Genomic DNA, 15213 nt, shown 5'->3' with positions numbered 1-15213 from the left:
AATACAGAACAGAAAATACACATTCATGTAGTACAATAAGGAAAGTTGTATTATTTTAAGTCACAACATACAAATATACAAAATATTTGATTTTACAATTCTCTTCAAAAGTGTGCATGACCTTTCATTTATTTCTGAGAATTAGCAAAATGAATGCATGCAGAGCAGACATTCCTTGAATAAAATGACACTCAAACAAACAGTACTTCATATGGTTAATAAGTTGCAGCAGGAATGTATATTTTAAGTTTCTCCAGCTTTCCAAGAACCTTGTAACAAGGCATCCTTTAAAAGCCTATCACAGAAACAATAAGAGAGTTGGCCAGGAGATAAATAGTTAAATGAATTTGGAGAATAAATATTTCAAATTTAGATGCTGTGAGCATGTACAAGAGTGGACATTTCAACACAATATGTCAACAGAAGTCTCATATTTAAAAACATACTTGAAATTCCGATAAGAGGCAGTAAAGATTATATAATACTCGTATACACTTCTTTTTTTGTATGCAGTAATCAGTTTTCAGCAGCCTTTTTGCTACTGTCTGTTAATTCTTTTCTTTTAAGAAGATCTCTAAATTCATATTTTTTAGGGAAAAAGCATAATTTGCACTTTGCAGTGACTGTATCAGAGTGGTCAGATACAGGCTCCAGTGATGGTCAAAAATGGAGCTACAAAGGTTTCTTGTAACCTGCTTGGAACACACAAGTAGAATAACTACATTCTCCAATGTTATGAAGAAGTCCTGTCAAATATTACAAAACTGATCATCTGACACTAGAGAAAAACTGTCTTTAATACAACTGCATGTCTTCTGTCCCTTGGTGGCCTGAACCCATGGCCTCACATGCCATTTATTAAACCTGTTATCTTAACTGCTCACAAGTTTACTAGTAGTCATAATCTAACCATGTGCTGTAATAAAGAAGAAACTGAACATTTTACAGAACACCGATGTCCAAAAAAGGTTCGCAACAGCTTACGTGAACCTCAATCTCAGATGTTAAAATACAACCTTTACTACTCCCAAAACATTGATGAAATTTGTTTATTCTTTTCCCCATGGATTTGACATGCTATTGCAAGACAAAATGTACTTGGTCAGTTGTCATATTATCATCACAACAAATGCACTGAATAACATCAAACATTGAAATGCCTATACAGCTCACCAGTGAGAGTTCCCTCCCTTGTGTGAAGCTTACATATCTGAGAACTAAATGTTTGCAGCATACATCGGTTCATATTGTTAATATTTCCATGCCATCACTACACGTACATTCATTCTTCTGTACTATCGACATATGCACTGACTTGAGTTGATCACACCGTTAGTTCAATGAATTTCAAAAGTCTATGAAGATTTGATGACAGATCAGAATGTTGGTGCACATCTTGGGAAATAGCAATGACAAGATAGTCATTATATGTATTCATTATAAATCAGTATGCAATGTAATAGGCGAATTATTCCTACTTGACCTCACAGATTGTTTTCACTAAACTATGAAAGTAATAATGTAAATGCCTTGACAATCTCAAACATACAATAAAGCTCTAGTTTTGTCTTGATGAATGGAAAAGGCATGTAACAGCACCTACAGCCAACAATGTGTGCAATATTAATTGGTATGCAGTATATACCAAGCCCTAGTCCTTTACTTCCTTTTTTCAATGTGGCAATTGTGATATAAAACTTGCCCTGCTATTTTACACTCTAACAAACTCTTGAAGTCTAGAAACTTCAAATCAAAGCATAAACACCAATTCTATAAAGCATTACAGAATTGTCACAATGATTCATTGGACCTTTTCCTTTTACTTGCAGAACTATGGAATCAAGTGTCTTTAAATATTTGAATAATCACACTGATGTCTGTCAGTTTGAAAACATATCAAGTTGGCATACTCCTGCATGTTGTTCATCTGTATAAAATCTCTGATTGTCATCTCACTGTTGTTTCTAAAAAGTAACCCACAAACTCATTAGCAAGTTTCATGGAGCACGCTTACACACAATCATTATGAACATACATACTGTAATGTATTGTATCGTTTACTTTTCAGATGCAAGAGTACTATTGAATTACAAGTTGGTAAAAAAAAAGTATGCAGAATGTATTTGGCACTTAAAGAGCACTGACACATGATGCCTGAAATTGTGTATTTGAACACTTTGGTTGTAAAATATAATACATCTATTTTATTACAACACAGCTACATAAAATTGCTATCTACAATTTTCAAGGTGCTTCTTCACAGAATTCTTACATATATCAAGGCCATACTAAACATCTTCAAACCAATAAATATGACAACAAAAATAAATTCAGCAATTCTCTTCATACAGGGCAAGTGTCACTAACTTTAGGCCCTTGACTGGCTTACAGATGATCAGATCTCATTAATGCTATACCGTTTTGCTCACAGGCAATCACACACTGATCTTATCACTATTGGAGAGCAAATTTCAGTCAACCATTTCACAGGACAAAATAATTTCCAGCATTATCATGTTTCTGTTGATATCACTAAACTACTGTATGATCAGGGGTGGTATTCTGAGGTCTTAACTAAGTGCATATTTAACTTTGTAATCAAATCAGGAAGTTAATTGCACCTTAATGATGTGAAAATTTGATATTCTGAGGACTTAATTAGCATATCATTAAGTCCCTTGAAATTATCTTAATCCACTAATCACAGCTTTAAATACTGTATAAGCTGTTATTTTCGCATACAGATATTTTCGCGAATGAGGAGGTCTCAGAGATTTTCGCAAGATGTTGTTTCTTGAATGAAAACCTTGGCTACCATAAGTGTACTACACGTGTATAAACCTGGCACATATAGCGACATTTGTGCGTGTTGTTAGATTGGCGGTCCAAGAGTGATTCACGAAATTCTAGAAAATTACACCCTAATGAAATTAACAGCTTATACAGGAGTGGTTTGTCATTAACTCTGCAGTAAAGTCCTCTCAGAGGTACATAGGCATTGATACACACAAGTCTTTCTGCCAAAATACTCATTGTCATGGTTTCTAGTGAACCTCCTATTTGACTAGTTAGCTCTCAGAATAGCAGTTCACTGATTAAGAACTGATTTAAGACTAATTAAGCCCTCAGAATACAGCCCCAGGCAACAATGTCACAAATATTACTTATTGCATTTTATCACTGAAATCTCATGCTATGCTGCTGAATCATTCATTGTCCATACAGCTACAGCTGAAACAAGGTTGACTGTAAATCAAATGAGCCAACCTCAAAGGACGAAATCTACATGAAGGATTATCAGCCTGTATAAAGGAGCTCCACTGATACACTTGATGATATACCACAAGACAAAGAAACTCCACGCCAATTTGCCCTGCTGGCATTCACCTTTGACCTTTCTTAAAAAGGATTGATAAGTGCTCCTGTCCCAAGAGGAGAAAATGGTGTGACCTTTGACCACATGAGGGCATCATTGAGAGAAATCACTGACCGACTGTCTTCTAAGAAAAAAGCAGGACCCTGTGGAAGTGAGAAAAGAACAAACGACATTCACTGTATTTATTACTCACTGTAAGAAAGCATCAGTATCAGAGTCCCAATTTAATGCTCAATGAGTTTGCAGGTCATGTAGGCCTATTCATCATTTGTGACCCTGCACCACAAAACACACAAAAAGTCGCCAGATATGGATATTTAGTCAAGGTCAGATTCTGAAAGAGCAGACTCTAAGCTTTAAAATGATGTATAACTCAACTGAAATGGATTCTCCTAACCTATATAAATATTGGAAAGAAAGCGCACACTCTGGAAAAGTTTGAACTGAGAAAAGAGGCTGTGAAGTACAGGGTCTATTCAAGCGCCTAATCTTTACTAAGCCGTGCTACCGGTACCATGAATGGGACAAAAACCTTTGTGTAAACCATTGTAGCAACAACAACAAAGGGATTATCAAATTAAGCTGAAATTGAGCATGCTTGATTAACACATTCTGTTCATAATACATGTCAACTTTCAAAGCAGTAGCATCATTGCTTCAAAAGTTATTAGAGTTGAAAGTGAAGAGTGTGCAAAGGATTTTCAAGAAATTAAAAGGGGCCTCTAAGAAAAACCTGATCACACTACTTTACCAAAAAAAGGGGTTGTAGAAAAACTACTGAAAACCCACTTTCCCATTCAATTTATGATCCCAAACTTAGGGATAATGTAGAAGAAGAATAGCTCTTTCAGAAAATATGGAAAACTAAAAGCTGACTCGGTTGACCTGTTTCACCTTTCTTGAGTCCTCTCATAAAATCAAGGGGTGCGACTTTTTGTTTGTTTTGTGATGCACGGTCACATTTATTCCTCTATCATCTGTCCGTCTTCAACTCTGTACAAAAATATGTTCTATTGTCCTAGAGAATTGTGCTTAACATTGATCAACATGCTTGACCTTTAACCCTATTCTAACTGGGCTATTTGAGACCAAGTTTTTACTGGGGGGGGGGGGGGGGGGGGCGCTGCAAAATTTTGCCTGAAGATAGAGCTGGATGTCAACTACAAGATTACATGGTCATACAAAAGAAAAATATTGGCTTTCTATTTTTAATAAATTAATTATGCAAATTTACGCATGAAATCATATTTTCATCTATAATTCCATTAGAATGACTGAAGGATCCCTAAATTTTTGTGTCACAGTTCCTCAAGACACATCGAACAATTTTCTTGTAAAAAAAATAGCGAAATCAAAATCAATTTCTTTTGATTTTTATCGTTTTGTTAATTTCTTACATATTTTTTTGTTTTTTCGACCTTTTGTTTTCTATTGTTTTTTTGCCAAAATTTGTTGCAGGCACTTTTTCAAGCTTATCTACATTAGAATTGATAAATATCAATGGTTTAAAGTTGAAATAATCTAATTTATATCAATTTAACAAAAAGACACAATTTGCATTGGATTTGCACACGATATCATGAATTTGAGCCGTTTTGGGGTTGACATGCATATGCAAAACATTACGTAACTTCAGAACAGTGTACCCGGACGTCGCAAATTTGGTCTCAAAATATGCGGGAGACTTCAATGAAAAAAGTCATGAAACGACGAGGGGGGGTCAATTTGACCCCCAGTTGGAATAGGGTTAACTGGCATTTTCATGAAAACTTAAAGTTAACTTTAATTCACAAGCATTGATGCTTTATATTTCTTCATTTTCACCCAGAACTTATCTCCACCTCAGCAGCATCAGATTTGTGCTTACATCATACTACGCAACATAAGATTTTTGTGGACAAATTTTTGTAAAATCATAGGAAGACGGTACAGTAATCATCGCATAATCGGGACAGGTTGGGAGTAGCAAACACGGCTCCTTTATTTAAAGCGGGGTGCCCGATTTCGCGATGAGCACTCACCATACACTAACGGCATACGACATGTACATGTAGTGCACACACACACACACACACACATGCATACTGACGTACTGTACATGTACATGAATACACAACCACGCTATCCCTCGGCCCGACCCTCTAGCTCATTCACAACTGAGGAAGATTGTGACCTACACACAGATCACAGTGTATTGAAAGTTGAAACACTCAGAGATGAGGAATTTGGACTTTGCCCTCAAAGTGTATGACTGAGATTAAACAACATACACAGCCTGAGCTGTGTGAGCGAGACATGTTTTTTAATTGGATGTAAGTATGGAATTGCAAGCGAGCACATGGCTTTGCTTATGTAGGGGAGAAGAATGTTCGCGAAAGCATGTGTTTCGCAATAGCATGGATACTTATACACGGCGCCTTCGTGGCTATGCATGTACGTGTACTGGATGGACGGAGGTCAAAAACACAAGTCCGAAGCTTGCTTTGTAAGTTCAATGTAAACGACAACTGATAGGGAATCTTTGAAATATTGTTTTGGTATTTTGGTAGATTTTTTGCGTAAAATATCAACAAAATCAAAGATCGCTTGAAGAAAAATTGTCCCGTTTATCAGAGTTCCCCGCCCGATTATCCAGTGAAAATAACATGCGTTGGAAATGTTTCTGGGAAGCGTATGTCATTTAAGCGAGGTTCCAGATTATCAGATGCCCGATTATGCAATGAATACTGTATAACTATTACAAGTACACTTATTTAGACACACACACACCCACCCATAAACCCACACAATGCCTCATATCAAATACAGACTGAGCCTCTATATATGCTTTCATAGTAAACCTACTCAAACTACAGTGACTTTCTTGTGAAGATATTGACCATCGCCGTGAATACTCTAACGATTGGGGAACAAATTAATAATTTGTCTCGCGAAGAAAATCGTAGAAAGGTGTATGATGTTGCGCTCGCTACTACTGAGCTTCATCAGGTACAATGAGACATGGTGGTGCGTGCACACAGGTTGTAGCATGTATGCGGACGTGGTAGTTGGCACGCCATTACTGGGTCCAGGTCAAGGCAGTGCGCCATCCTGTGTCTGCTGTTTACAGCATTCATGCGGACCTGGTTGGCAGCACGCCGTCCCCCTGGACGGGCTGGGAAGTGGGCCATCCTGCATCGGTTGGTTGCCGTCCTGATTCTGTGGTTTTATTTGTGCGCTGTGTGCTGGTGAGTGCGAATGCAACACATCCATGACTCAATGTCGACATCTCTGTTTAGGTTGTCTTCACTGAGTCGTACATGGATGGCTTCCTTCACTCAAGTGAAGGGTCTGCATGAACGCAGCAAACAGCAGACACAGGATGGCGCACTGCCTGACCCGGCCCCGGTAATGGCGTGCCCACTACAACGTCCGCATACACGCTACACCCTGTGTGCACGTACCACCGTCTCTCATTGTACCTGACAAAGCTCAGCAGTAGCAAGCGAAACGTTGTACACCTTACTACGATTTTCTTCGCGAGACAAGTGATTAATTTGTTCCCCAATAGTTATAGTGACTTTGTCCACTCACATGAAACTGTCTTCTCCTGAAATATCTAGCCAGGACTCTTATTAATTTCAACCAGTATTTCTTGAACTCAGAATATTCCCTTGTGTGAAACTAATATTTGTTGAAAACATGGTTCGGATGACTCTGAGCCCTAATCTGTTGTGTACTGCAGGTTTTTTTTTAATGTTGTGTGATGGTTGGCCCTATCCTTGATCACACATGGTCCATATTCGATCAGATATACACGCATATACCACTTAAAGGCTGTTCAGTCTATATCAAGCTGATAACGTACTTATGGTCTTTTGATTTCTGCAGTCTTGAAAATCTTAATGAAAATAGACTGTGATATTTAAACCATTATCTTCATCAATTCATGCAAAAATGGGTTCAGCAAATAGTTTGAGGATTATGCACTGTGCTAATTCTCCCTCATGCCTTTTTTGATCAGGGAATAACCAAAGAAATTTGTGGCTGCATAAAGACAGAATTGCAGATGGCAGAAAGCAATTAACAACAAAACATAAAGTATCATATAAAACAGACCTACAGATCCAAAACAAAGAAATACACGAGTCATTTTCAATGATGAGAGTAGGATTAATATTCCTAATACACAAAGCCAAATCATCAATAATGTATTTTGTATATGCAAAGGTCGCAAAAAGTTACTTTGCTTGACATAACACTTTGAGTCACTTTGTGTTTGTTTGCTTGTTTGCTTCCATACATGTTTGTTGTTACAGCTTTGTTTTGTTTTGGGTGTTTGTTCGTTTGTCAATTTTGAAGGGGATAGTTCTAGGTCCAAGCAACCATAATGCTATTTAAATAACATTCATTATAAAACTAATCAGCAATGCTCCTCTTTCTGAATGATCACATGGATATCAACAGGATGTGAACTTGTTCAAACATTTGTACACATGGAGCTCCAACAATGTTCCTGTAAGAATATAACCAATATGTACGGCATGCAGACATGACAAGAGGCAATACATAAAAGATTGAGCAGCACTTACAGATCTAGAATATGATTCAAACACAAAGAATATTACAACCATTGAGGTTGATGTAACTGACCTGTATTCTACTGGCAGAAAAAAGTGAACGGTGGACATCAGAGTGGCTAGGCAGATGAGATCCTGTCACAAAGTCTTCTCCCATCTCAAGGTCAAGGGTCATGGACTGGCCACGATGAACCATAGTCTGATAAATACCTTCTTGGAGTGAGGTTGGGGGTGGAACTGGGGACTGGCAACTGCTGGCAGGGAAGAGATTTATCATTTATCACTTTAGTGTTTAGAATTTATCGTAGGCACTGTGAACAAACTAATGCATGTGCATAATCCAGTACTGAATACAGAGAAGATAATGTTTGCAAAGAACAAACTGACCTAAAAAAAAACTAGATATATCGCTACGGCTACTAATATGCCTCCGCCATAATGCATGGTTCTCCTGATAGGTTTATAGTTCAATGTCTTGACAATGTGTGATGACAGTTTCACACAATTGGCAAAATATTAAAATGACAGGTTTGACACAAAAGTGCTGAATGTTCACTTTCCTAGAACTAGGTTCAATTGGATGAATGATTAAAATGTCAGAGTGCAGGTATTTGGGGAACTGATGATTTTTACTTGACTTTTGACCCTGTTATAAGTTTATGCATTGAGTAATTTTCAAGGTATTGAGAAAAAGTATAATTTCAGTATCAAATGGGAAAATAGCATTATCTAAACCTGGCCTTTGACCTTTGACCTCACAGTTCCAAAGAGAATCACTGTTAGGTTGAACATGCATAAATATGTAAGTTTCATGATGATACCTTAAGTTACTTTCGAGATACGGAGGAAAAAGTGCAATTTAGCACTTTCACTTGACCTTTTACCTTTTGACCTTTGACCTTTTGGCAAGAACCTTCCCCAAAAATATATATTGGGTAATACATGCCATACATCAAGTTTAAAAAAAAAAACCTTCCGGCACATTGCATTTTAAGGAAAGTAGTGATATTTTGAGGAGTTGACCTTGACCTTTGACCCCCTGACCTTTGACCCATGACCCCCAACTTCCCTAGATAATCACCGCCCATCGATACAAGCATATATACTAAGTTCCATGAAGATACCTTGAACCATTTGCGAGATATGGAGAAAAACATGAAATTTCAATTTTTTTCACAAAATAACCTGTGACCTTTGACCTTTGACCCTGTGACCCTAAAATCCACACAAAGTATTATCCCCCAAGGATATACCCTCATACCAAGTTTGATGTAAAACCACCACACGGTTCTTGAGATATCGACAAAAACAAAACGGGACGGACGGACGTACGGACGGACGTACGGACGTACGGACAGACGGACGGACGGACGGACGGACGGACGGACGGACGGACGGACGACCCGAAAACATAATGCCTCCGGCCACTTCGTTGCGGAGGCATAAAAAGTAGAAAGAAAATAGACAACAGCAATGATACAATTGCTTACAGAAGTCTTAAACTCAGTTGAACTCTAAATAAGAAGAACAGGATACTTTCTCTGTCGTAAACTTTGGTCAACTTAAAGGCCTAGTAGCATGGAGAAACATGGGAGGTCAGATTATATCAATCTTCATTTACATCTGCCCACCAGGCTACATTCAAAAACTGCAGAAAATGCCCGTCAGCAAATATGTTCATTGAAGTGTATGCTAATCAGTAATGCTCAACTCTAGTTGAGATTCTTTGGCTGTGTGCATACTTATGTAGAGATCAGTGATTAAGATGTACACAATTCATTATGGAGATCCTTTGATAATATCCAAGCCAGGCCAGCCTTCATACTCCATGGCATTCGATCCAATGCTATTGGGTCTTGAAGTGTTTAAAATCTACAATGCTTTACAATTGAATAAAGAGACTGTCAGGAGGAGACTATTCCTCAGGTCAGGATACCAGAAAATGACTATGCCCTCTATAGTTGACATGAAGTGAAGAACCTACCTCATGTCATGACCTGCCCTGACAGCCTTCCAAGCTTCTATCTCTGTCTGTAGTGTAGCATCAGAGAGGGGTATGTCAGGACCTCCTTTACTTTGTCTCAAGAGAGTCTGAGTTAAACTCAAGAGGGGTATGACAACACTGGTATACCCTCTTCTGATGGCAACCATTGCTCCTACATAGAAAGAAAGAATCAGCAGTTCTTCCTTCAGCCTAATGAGAAAGAAACAAAAATATGAATAATACATTATACAACAATGGACATTCAGTGTTGAATCCTAATCACAACAGGAATACCCTTGGGCAAGGTATCTTATGGTAATTGCCTAGTCTTTCGGAGGAGACTTTAATGTTGGTCCCGTGTACAGGAGAGTCAGACCATTTGCACGTAAAGAACCTATTCACTTTTTGAAAAGAGTAGGGAGTTATCCCAGTGAAATAGCTCATAGTTTTTTAGTTAATACGCTATATGAATATTATGATTGAGATGCCAATTATTTTCACTTTGCATGTTAAAACTGTGTATGAACTTAATCATTTTGATTGAGATAAACTGTTCGACACTTAAATAACACTAAACGCCTTGATAGTGTTGTTAAGTATTTATCAATCATTACTCAGTGTCCTATGTGTGTAACTTTCAGTCAATAAAACAAGCTCTGGGCTGCTAATTTTAAGGAGTCAAACAGAACTAGAAATGTCGCTATGGCGACTGGTATGCCTCCGCCTTAATGCATGGTTTTCCTAATAAGTCTATACCACAATGTATTGACAATGTGCGATGTGTTTCACATAATTGGTAAAATATTAAAATGACAGGTTTGTCACAAATGTTTTGAAAGTTCACTGTCCTTGAACTAGGATTAAACGGATGGACAGCTATACTGCCTAAGAGCGCAGGTATTTGGGGATTTGAGGATTTTTACTTCACTTTTTACTCTTTTTTTATAAGTCTATGCATTGATTAACTTTCAAGGTATGAAGAAAAGTGTAATTTTACTATCAAATCGTAAAATTTTTTGCATTTTAACTTGTCTTTTGACCCTGGACCTTTGACCCTATGACCCTAAAATTCCCAAGAGAATCACTGTCAGGTAGAACATGCATCTGTATATATATGTACTAAGTTTCATGATCATAACTTAGTCACTTTCGAGATATGGACGAAGAAATGAAATTTAGCACTTTCACTTGACCTTTGACCATGACCTTTGGACAAGAAAATTCTCTGTTGGATATACTGTATACGCTATATATTTCGCGGGGGTTTTATTTTCGCGAATTTCGCGAGTCGGGAGCTATTCGCGAAATTAACAACACGCGAAAATATTACCGTCTTCCAAAATGAATCCCTTGCCTTGATGATACGAACATTTCAGTACTAGTATACCATGTCATGGCTTTACAAACAGACCATACTGGCTAAGCTTGTTTCCGCACGTCCACATCTACTTACATTGTACGAATACTGTAGAGAGCCAATCCATTATTGCAAGGGGACCACTCGTCAGAAATCTAGCGCGATGGACTTAACCACTTCAAAAATGTTGAATTCTAACTTACTAGTTCGCAGCGTTTGGTGAGTTTTTTTCATGCAGTGTATAACTAGTATCATTCTTATTTGCTAGTAAGTTGAAAATTCACTTTCTTTGCCACTTCATATTTTCTCTGGTCCCTCAATCGCGAATTTAACCACTCGCGAAAATGTGTGACAGCGGCAATTCGCGAAAATTTATGTACGCGAAAATTATAGCGTATACAGTACATGTATGTATCAAGTTTCAAGAAAAATCTGGCATGTATTGCATTTAAATATGAGGGAAAAAGTGAAATTATGAGTTGACCTTGACCTTTGACCCATGACCTTTGACCCCACATTCCCTAGGTCATCACTGCTAGTCAGCACATGCATATGCACTAAGTTCCATGAAGATAGCTTGAACCATTTCCAAGATATGGAGAAACTAGATATATCACTACGGCTACTGATATGCCTCCGCCATAATGCATGGTTCTCCTAATAGGTCTATAGTACAATGTCTTGACAATGTGTGATGACAGTTTCACACAATTGGCAAAATATTAAAATGACAGGTTTGACACAAATGTGCTGAATGTTCACTTTCCTAGAACTAGGTTCAATTGGATGAATGATTAAAATGTCAGAGTGCAGGTATTTGGGGAACTGATGATTTTTACTTGACTTTTGACCCTTTTATAAGTCTATGCATTGAGTAATTTTCAAGGTATTGAGAAAAAGTATAATTTCAGTATCAAATGGGAAAATAGCATTATCTAAACCTGGCCTTTGACCTTTGACCTCACAGTTCCAAAGAGAATCACTGTTAGGTTGAACATGCATAAATATGTAAGTTTCATGATGATACCTTGAGTTACTTTCAAGATATGGAGGAAAAAGTGCAATTTAGCACTTCCACTTGACCTTTTACCTTTTGACCTTTGACCTTTTGGCAAGAAACTTCCCCCAAAATATATATTGGGTAATACATGCCATACATCAAGTTTACAAAAAAAAAAAAAAAAACCTTCAGGCATATTGCATTTTAAGGAAAGTGGTGATATTTTGAGGAGCTGACCTTGACCTTTGACCCCCTGACCTTTGACCCATGACCCCCAACTTCCCTAGATAATCACTGCCCATCGGTACAAGCATATATACTAAGTTCCATGAAGATACCTTGAACCATTTGTAAGATATGGAGAAAAACATGAAATTTCAATTTTTTTTTCACAAAATAACCTGTGACCTTTGACCTTTGACCCTGTGACCCTAAAATCCACACAAAGTATTATCCCCTAAGGATATACCCTCATACCAAGTTTGATGTAAAACCCCACATGGTTCTTGAGATATCGACAAAAACAAAACGGGACGGACGGACGTACGGACGTACGGACGTACGGACGGACGGACGGACGGACGGACGGACGACCCGAAAACATAATGCCTCCGGCCACTTCGTTGCGGAGGCATAATAAAATGTTTAGTGGCTTGCACTCATAGGAAATTAGCCTTGTGAGCTTTTGGGGGTTTTTTTTTTTTTTTCTTCTTCTTCTTGTTTGGTAGCCTGCTTCCTTATTTTTGGAAGGACTTCATTTCTCCACGTTCAATTTATAATGATTGATATTTTACAACACAATTTTCATTAACTGCAGAAGCAGACAAATGTAATAAAGAACAGAAATGACAAACAATAACTCAAAACATAATCTAAATAGATTTGAGTTGACACTGCATGATAAGGGAACACAGACATCAGGAATAACAACAGCTGCTACAGAAAGTGCAGACGGCCGCCACATTGAGCATAATTATCTTGAAGGTACATGTACAATGTATGGCCAGCATTAAAGACATACAAGAGGGCTGTATGATTCATAAAACATGCTGATTAAGGTTCTAAATTGTAGTGAAGTGTATGCATTGCTCATGCGTGCATATGCTAGTGAGGATGCACTCAGGCATACACAATGAAGTATAGATTATATAACAATGTATGACCAGCATTAGTCACAGCAAAATTAGTCTATCAAATAACATTTCGACAAAGTACAATTAGAGCTATCTTGCTCTTGTACGAAAAGGGTGACACATGGTTGAAAAAAGAAAAGAAATTAACTCACTGGGCTACACTCTGCATCATGAGACGATCTGATCTGATGCAGCCGAGAAGCTGAAGGAGAGGAAAGACGTCTTCCACCACCCAGTCTGGCTGACAAAAGCAACCTGTAGGTCAAAGGTCATCAACATTCTCATGAGTCATACTTTGTTTAGCTGCTCATTTCTATGGGTACGTGTCTATTACTGGCATTGTAAACTCCACTGCCCTTTTCCATGAAGCTAATGACAGCACGATACATTTATCATAGTTACCATGACCACCATTGTGATACAAAGAGGATATTAGCTGTCATTGTAGCAGCTCCTAAAGCACAGACTGCTTCATTTTGGTAACATGACTTCTCATACCCATTAGCTACTAACAAAGCAAAGTGTTAATTCCATAGATGTCATACTGTGCAAACAATGTTCTGTTTTACATGGGGGAGGGGGGTCCCATGGACTACTTCATCAAGTAATAGACATGACTGCAAGCTAATTATATATTAAGTAGGTATAGGAAGTCATCCTGCACTACACAACATCACAGGTTACCATGGTTTTTTGCAATTAGTCAATAAAAATCAGAGAAGTCTGGGAGACAGACTCACTTTTGATCTTTGGCAGTGCTATCGAGAGAGCTTCTTCTGGTGTTGGTGACAGTAGATAGTAGCATACACACTCCCTCAGGTTGCCAATATCCAGCATATGTTTGGCCTTCTGAGAACACTCTTCCAGAGGGAGTAACCCAGCCTGTCACATCAGTAAGACAATTGGCTTAGGTAATTCACAGCTCTTCTATGCCCTATCAATCAATTACCCTGATATATTGGTGTACATGGCAAAGTTGGCAGCAAAAAAAGTGCAGCAAGTGTGAAGATAATGTTGCAGACAACTAAACAATCATTACAGTATGCACTAGTCACTCTCTTTCTCACAGAAGACAGTTGTTTTCTTCTGAACACGTGATATGTCACGCAGAATAGTGGCAACAAAATTTACAGATGCCTTACTTTCCTCCAGCCATCAATATGTGAGTTGAGTGAACAAAGTAAATACAGACTGACAAACATTTAACAACTGAAGATAACAAAGTGTATTTAATGCCTACACAGAAAGCTAGAAATTTGAGACATTAACCCAAACCTTTGCATACGGTATGCATAAAGTTACAGACCATGATTTGTACAATTTCACAAATAAATCCTCTTTTTTCTACTGCTAGAGTGTAACTGTTACATGCTCCATATATTAGTCTATCAGTTTCAATAGTATAGTGAGTGATCTCCAGGACCACTATGAACTCGTTCAAGAATCAGTCTTCAGCTTCACCTTTTCATGCATGTGGTTAATCTCTGCTGCACTCCCTACACACCGAGCACAAAGCTTCACTTTCAAGTCATGGTTGTCAGGGATGTCTTCCAACAAGTGAATTGCCAGCTCCCTAGCATAGAGATCAACAATGAGAAGAGATTCAGCAATGTATAGATATGGACTGCTTTTGAGAACACTGGGATCTCAACTCCATGATATAAAACAAAGAGCTTGTTCCGAGGGTCATAACATAACATTGTGCTGCCAAGGGACAACAATATCAACAATGTTCTGAACAAAAACAGTTGACAGCTTTTCTGTACACCTTACAAATTTATGTACACCTTACAAATTTTATTTG

The 15213-nt window shown here is 38.0% G+C and overlaps 1 protein-coding gene across 1 annotated transcript in view; it reads right to left on the bottom strand.

Annotated features, from left to right (window-relative positions):
* Nucleotides 1-2517: 2517 nt before the first annotated feature.
* LOC139733888 (WD repeat-containing protein 17-like) overlaps nt 2518-15213 on the bottom strand; it is a 62905-nt gene continuing 50209 nt past the window's right edge. The window contains exons 20-25 of the mRNA XM_071644695.1: nt 14871-14982; nt 14150-14291; nt 13562-13664; nt 9920-10129; nt 8009-8186; nt 2518-3519 (exon numbers count right to left, since the gene is read on the bottom strand). Coding sequence (XP_071500796.1) covers nt 3400-3519; nt 8009-8186; nt 9920-10129; nt 13562-13664; nt 14150-14291; nt 14871-14982 — 865 coding nt within the window. The 3' untranslated portion in view covers nt 2518-3399. The remainder of the gene's footprint in view (nt 3520-8008; nt 8187-9919; nt 10130-13561; nt 13665-14149; nt 14292-14870; nt 14983-15213) is intronic.

Source organism: Diadema antillarum, unplaced genomic scaffold (assembly GCF_040938485.1).
Source record: "Diadema antillarum isolate AM-2024a unplaced genomic scaffold, OU_Dant_1.0 seq00000501_RagTag, whole genome shotgun sequence".
NCBI classification, from domain to species: Eukaryota; Metazoa; Echinodermata; class Echinoidea; order Diadematoida; family Diadematidae; genus Diadema; species Diadema antillarum.
This window is presented reverse-complemented; position numbering and strand designations above follow the sequence as displayed.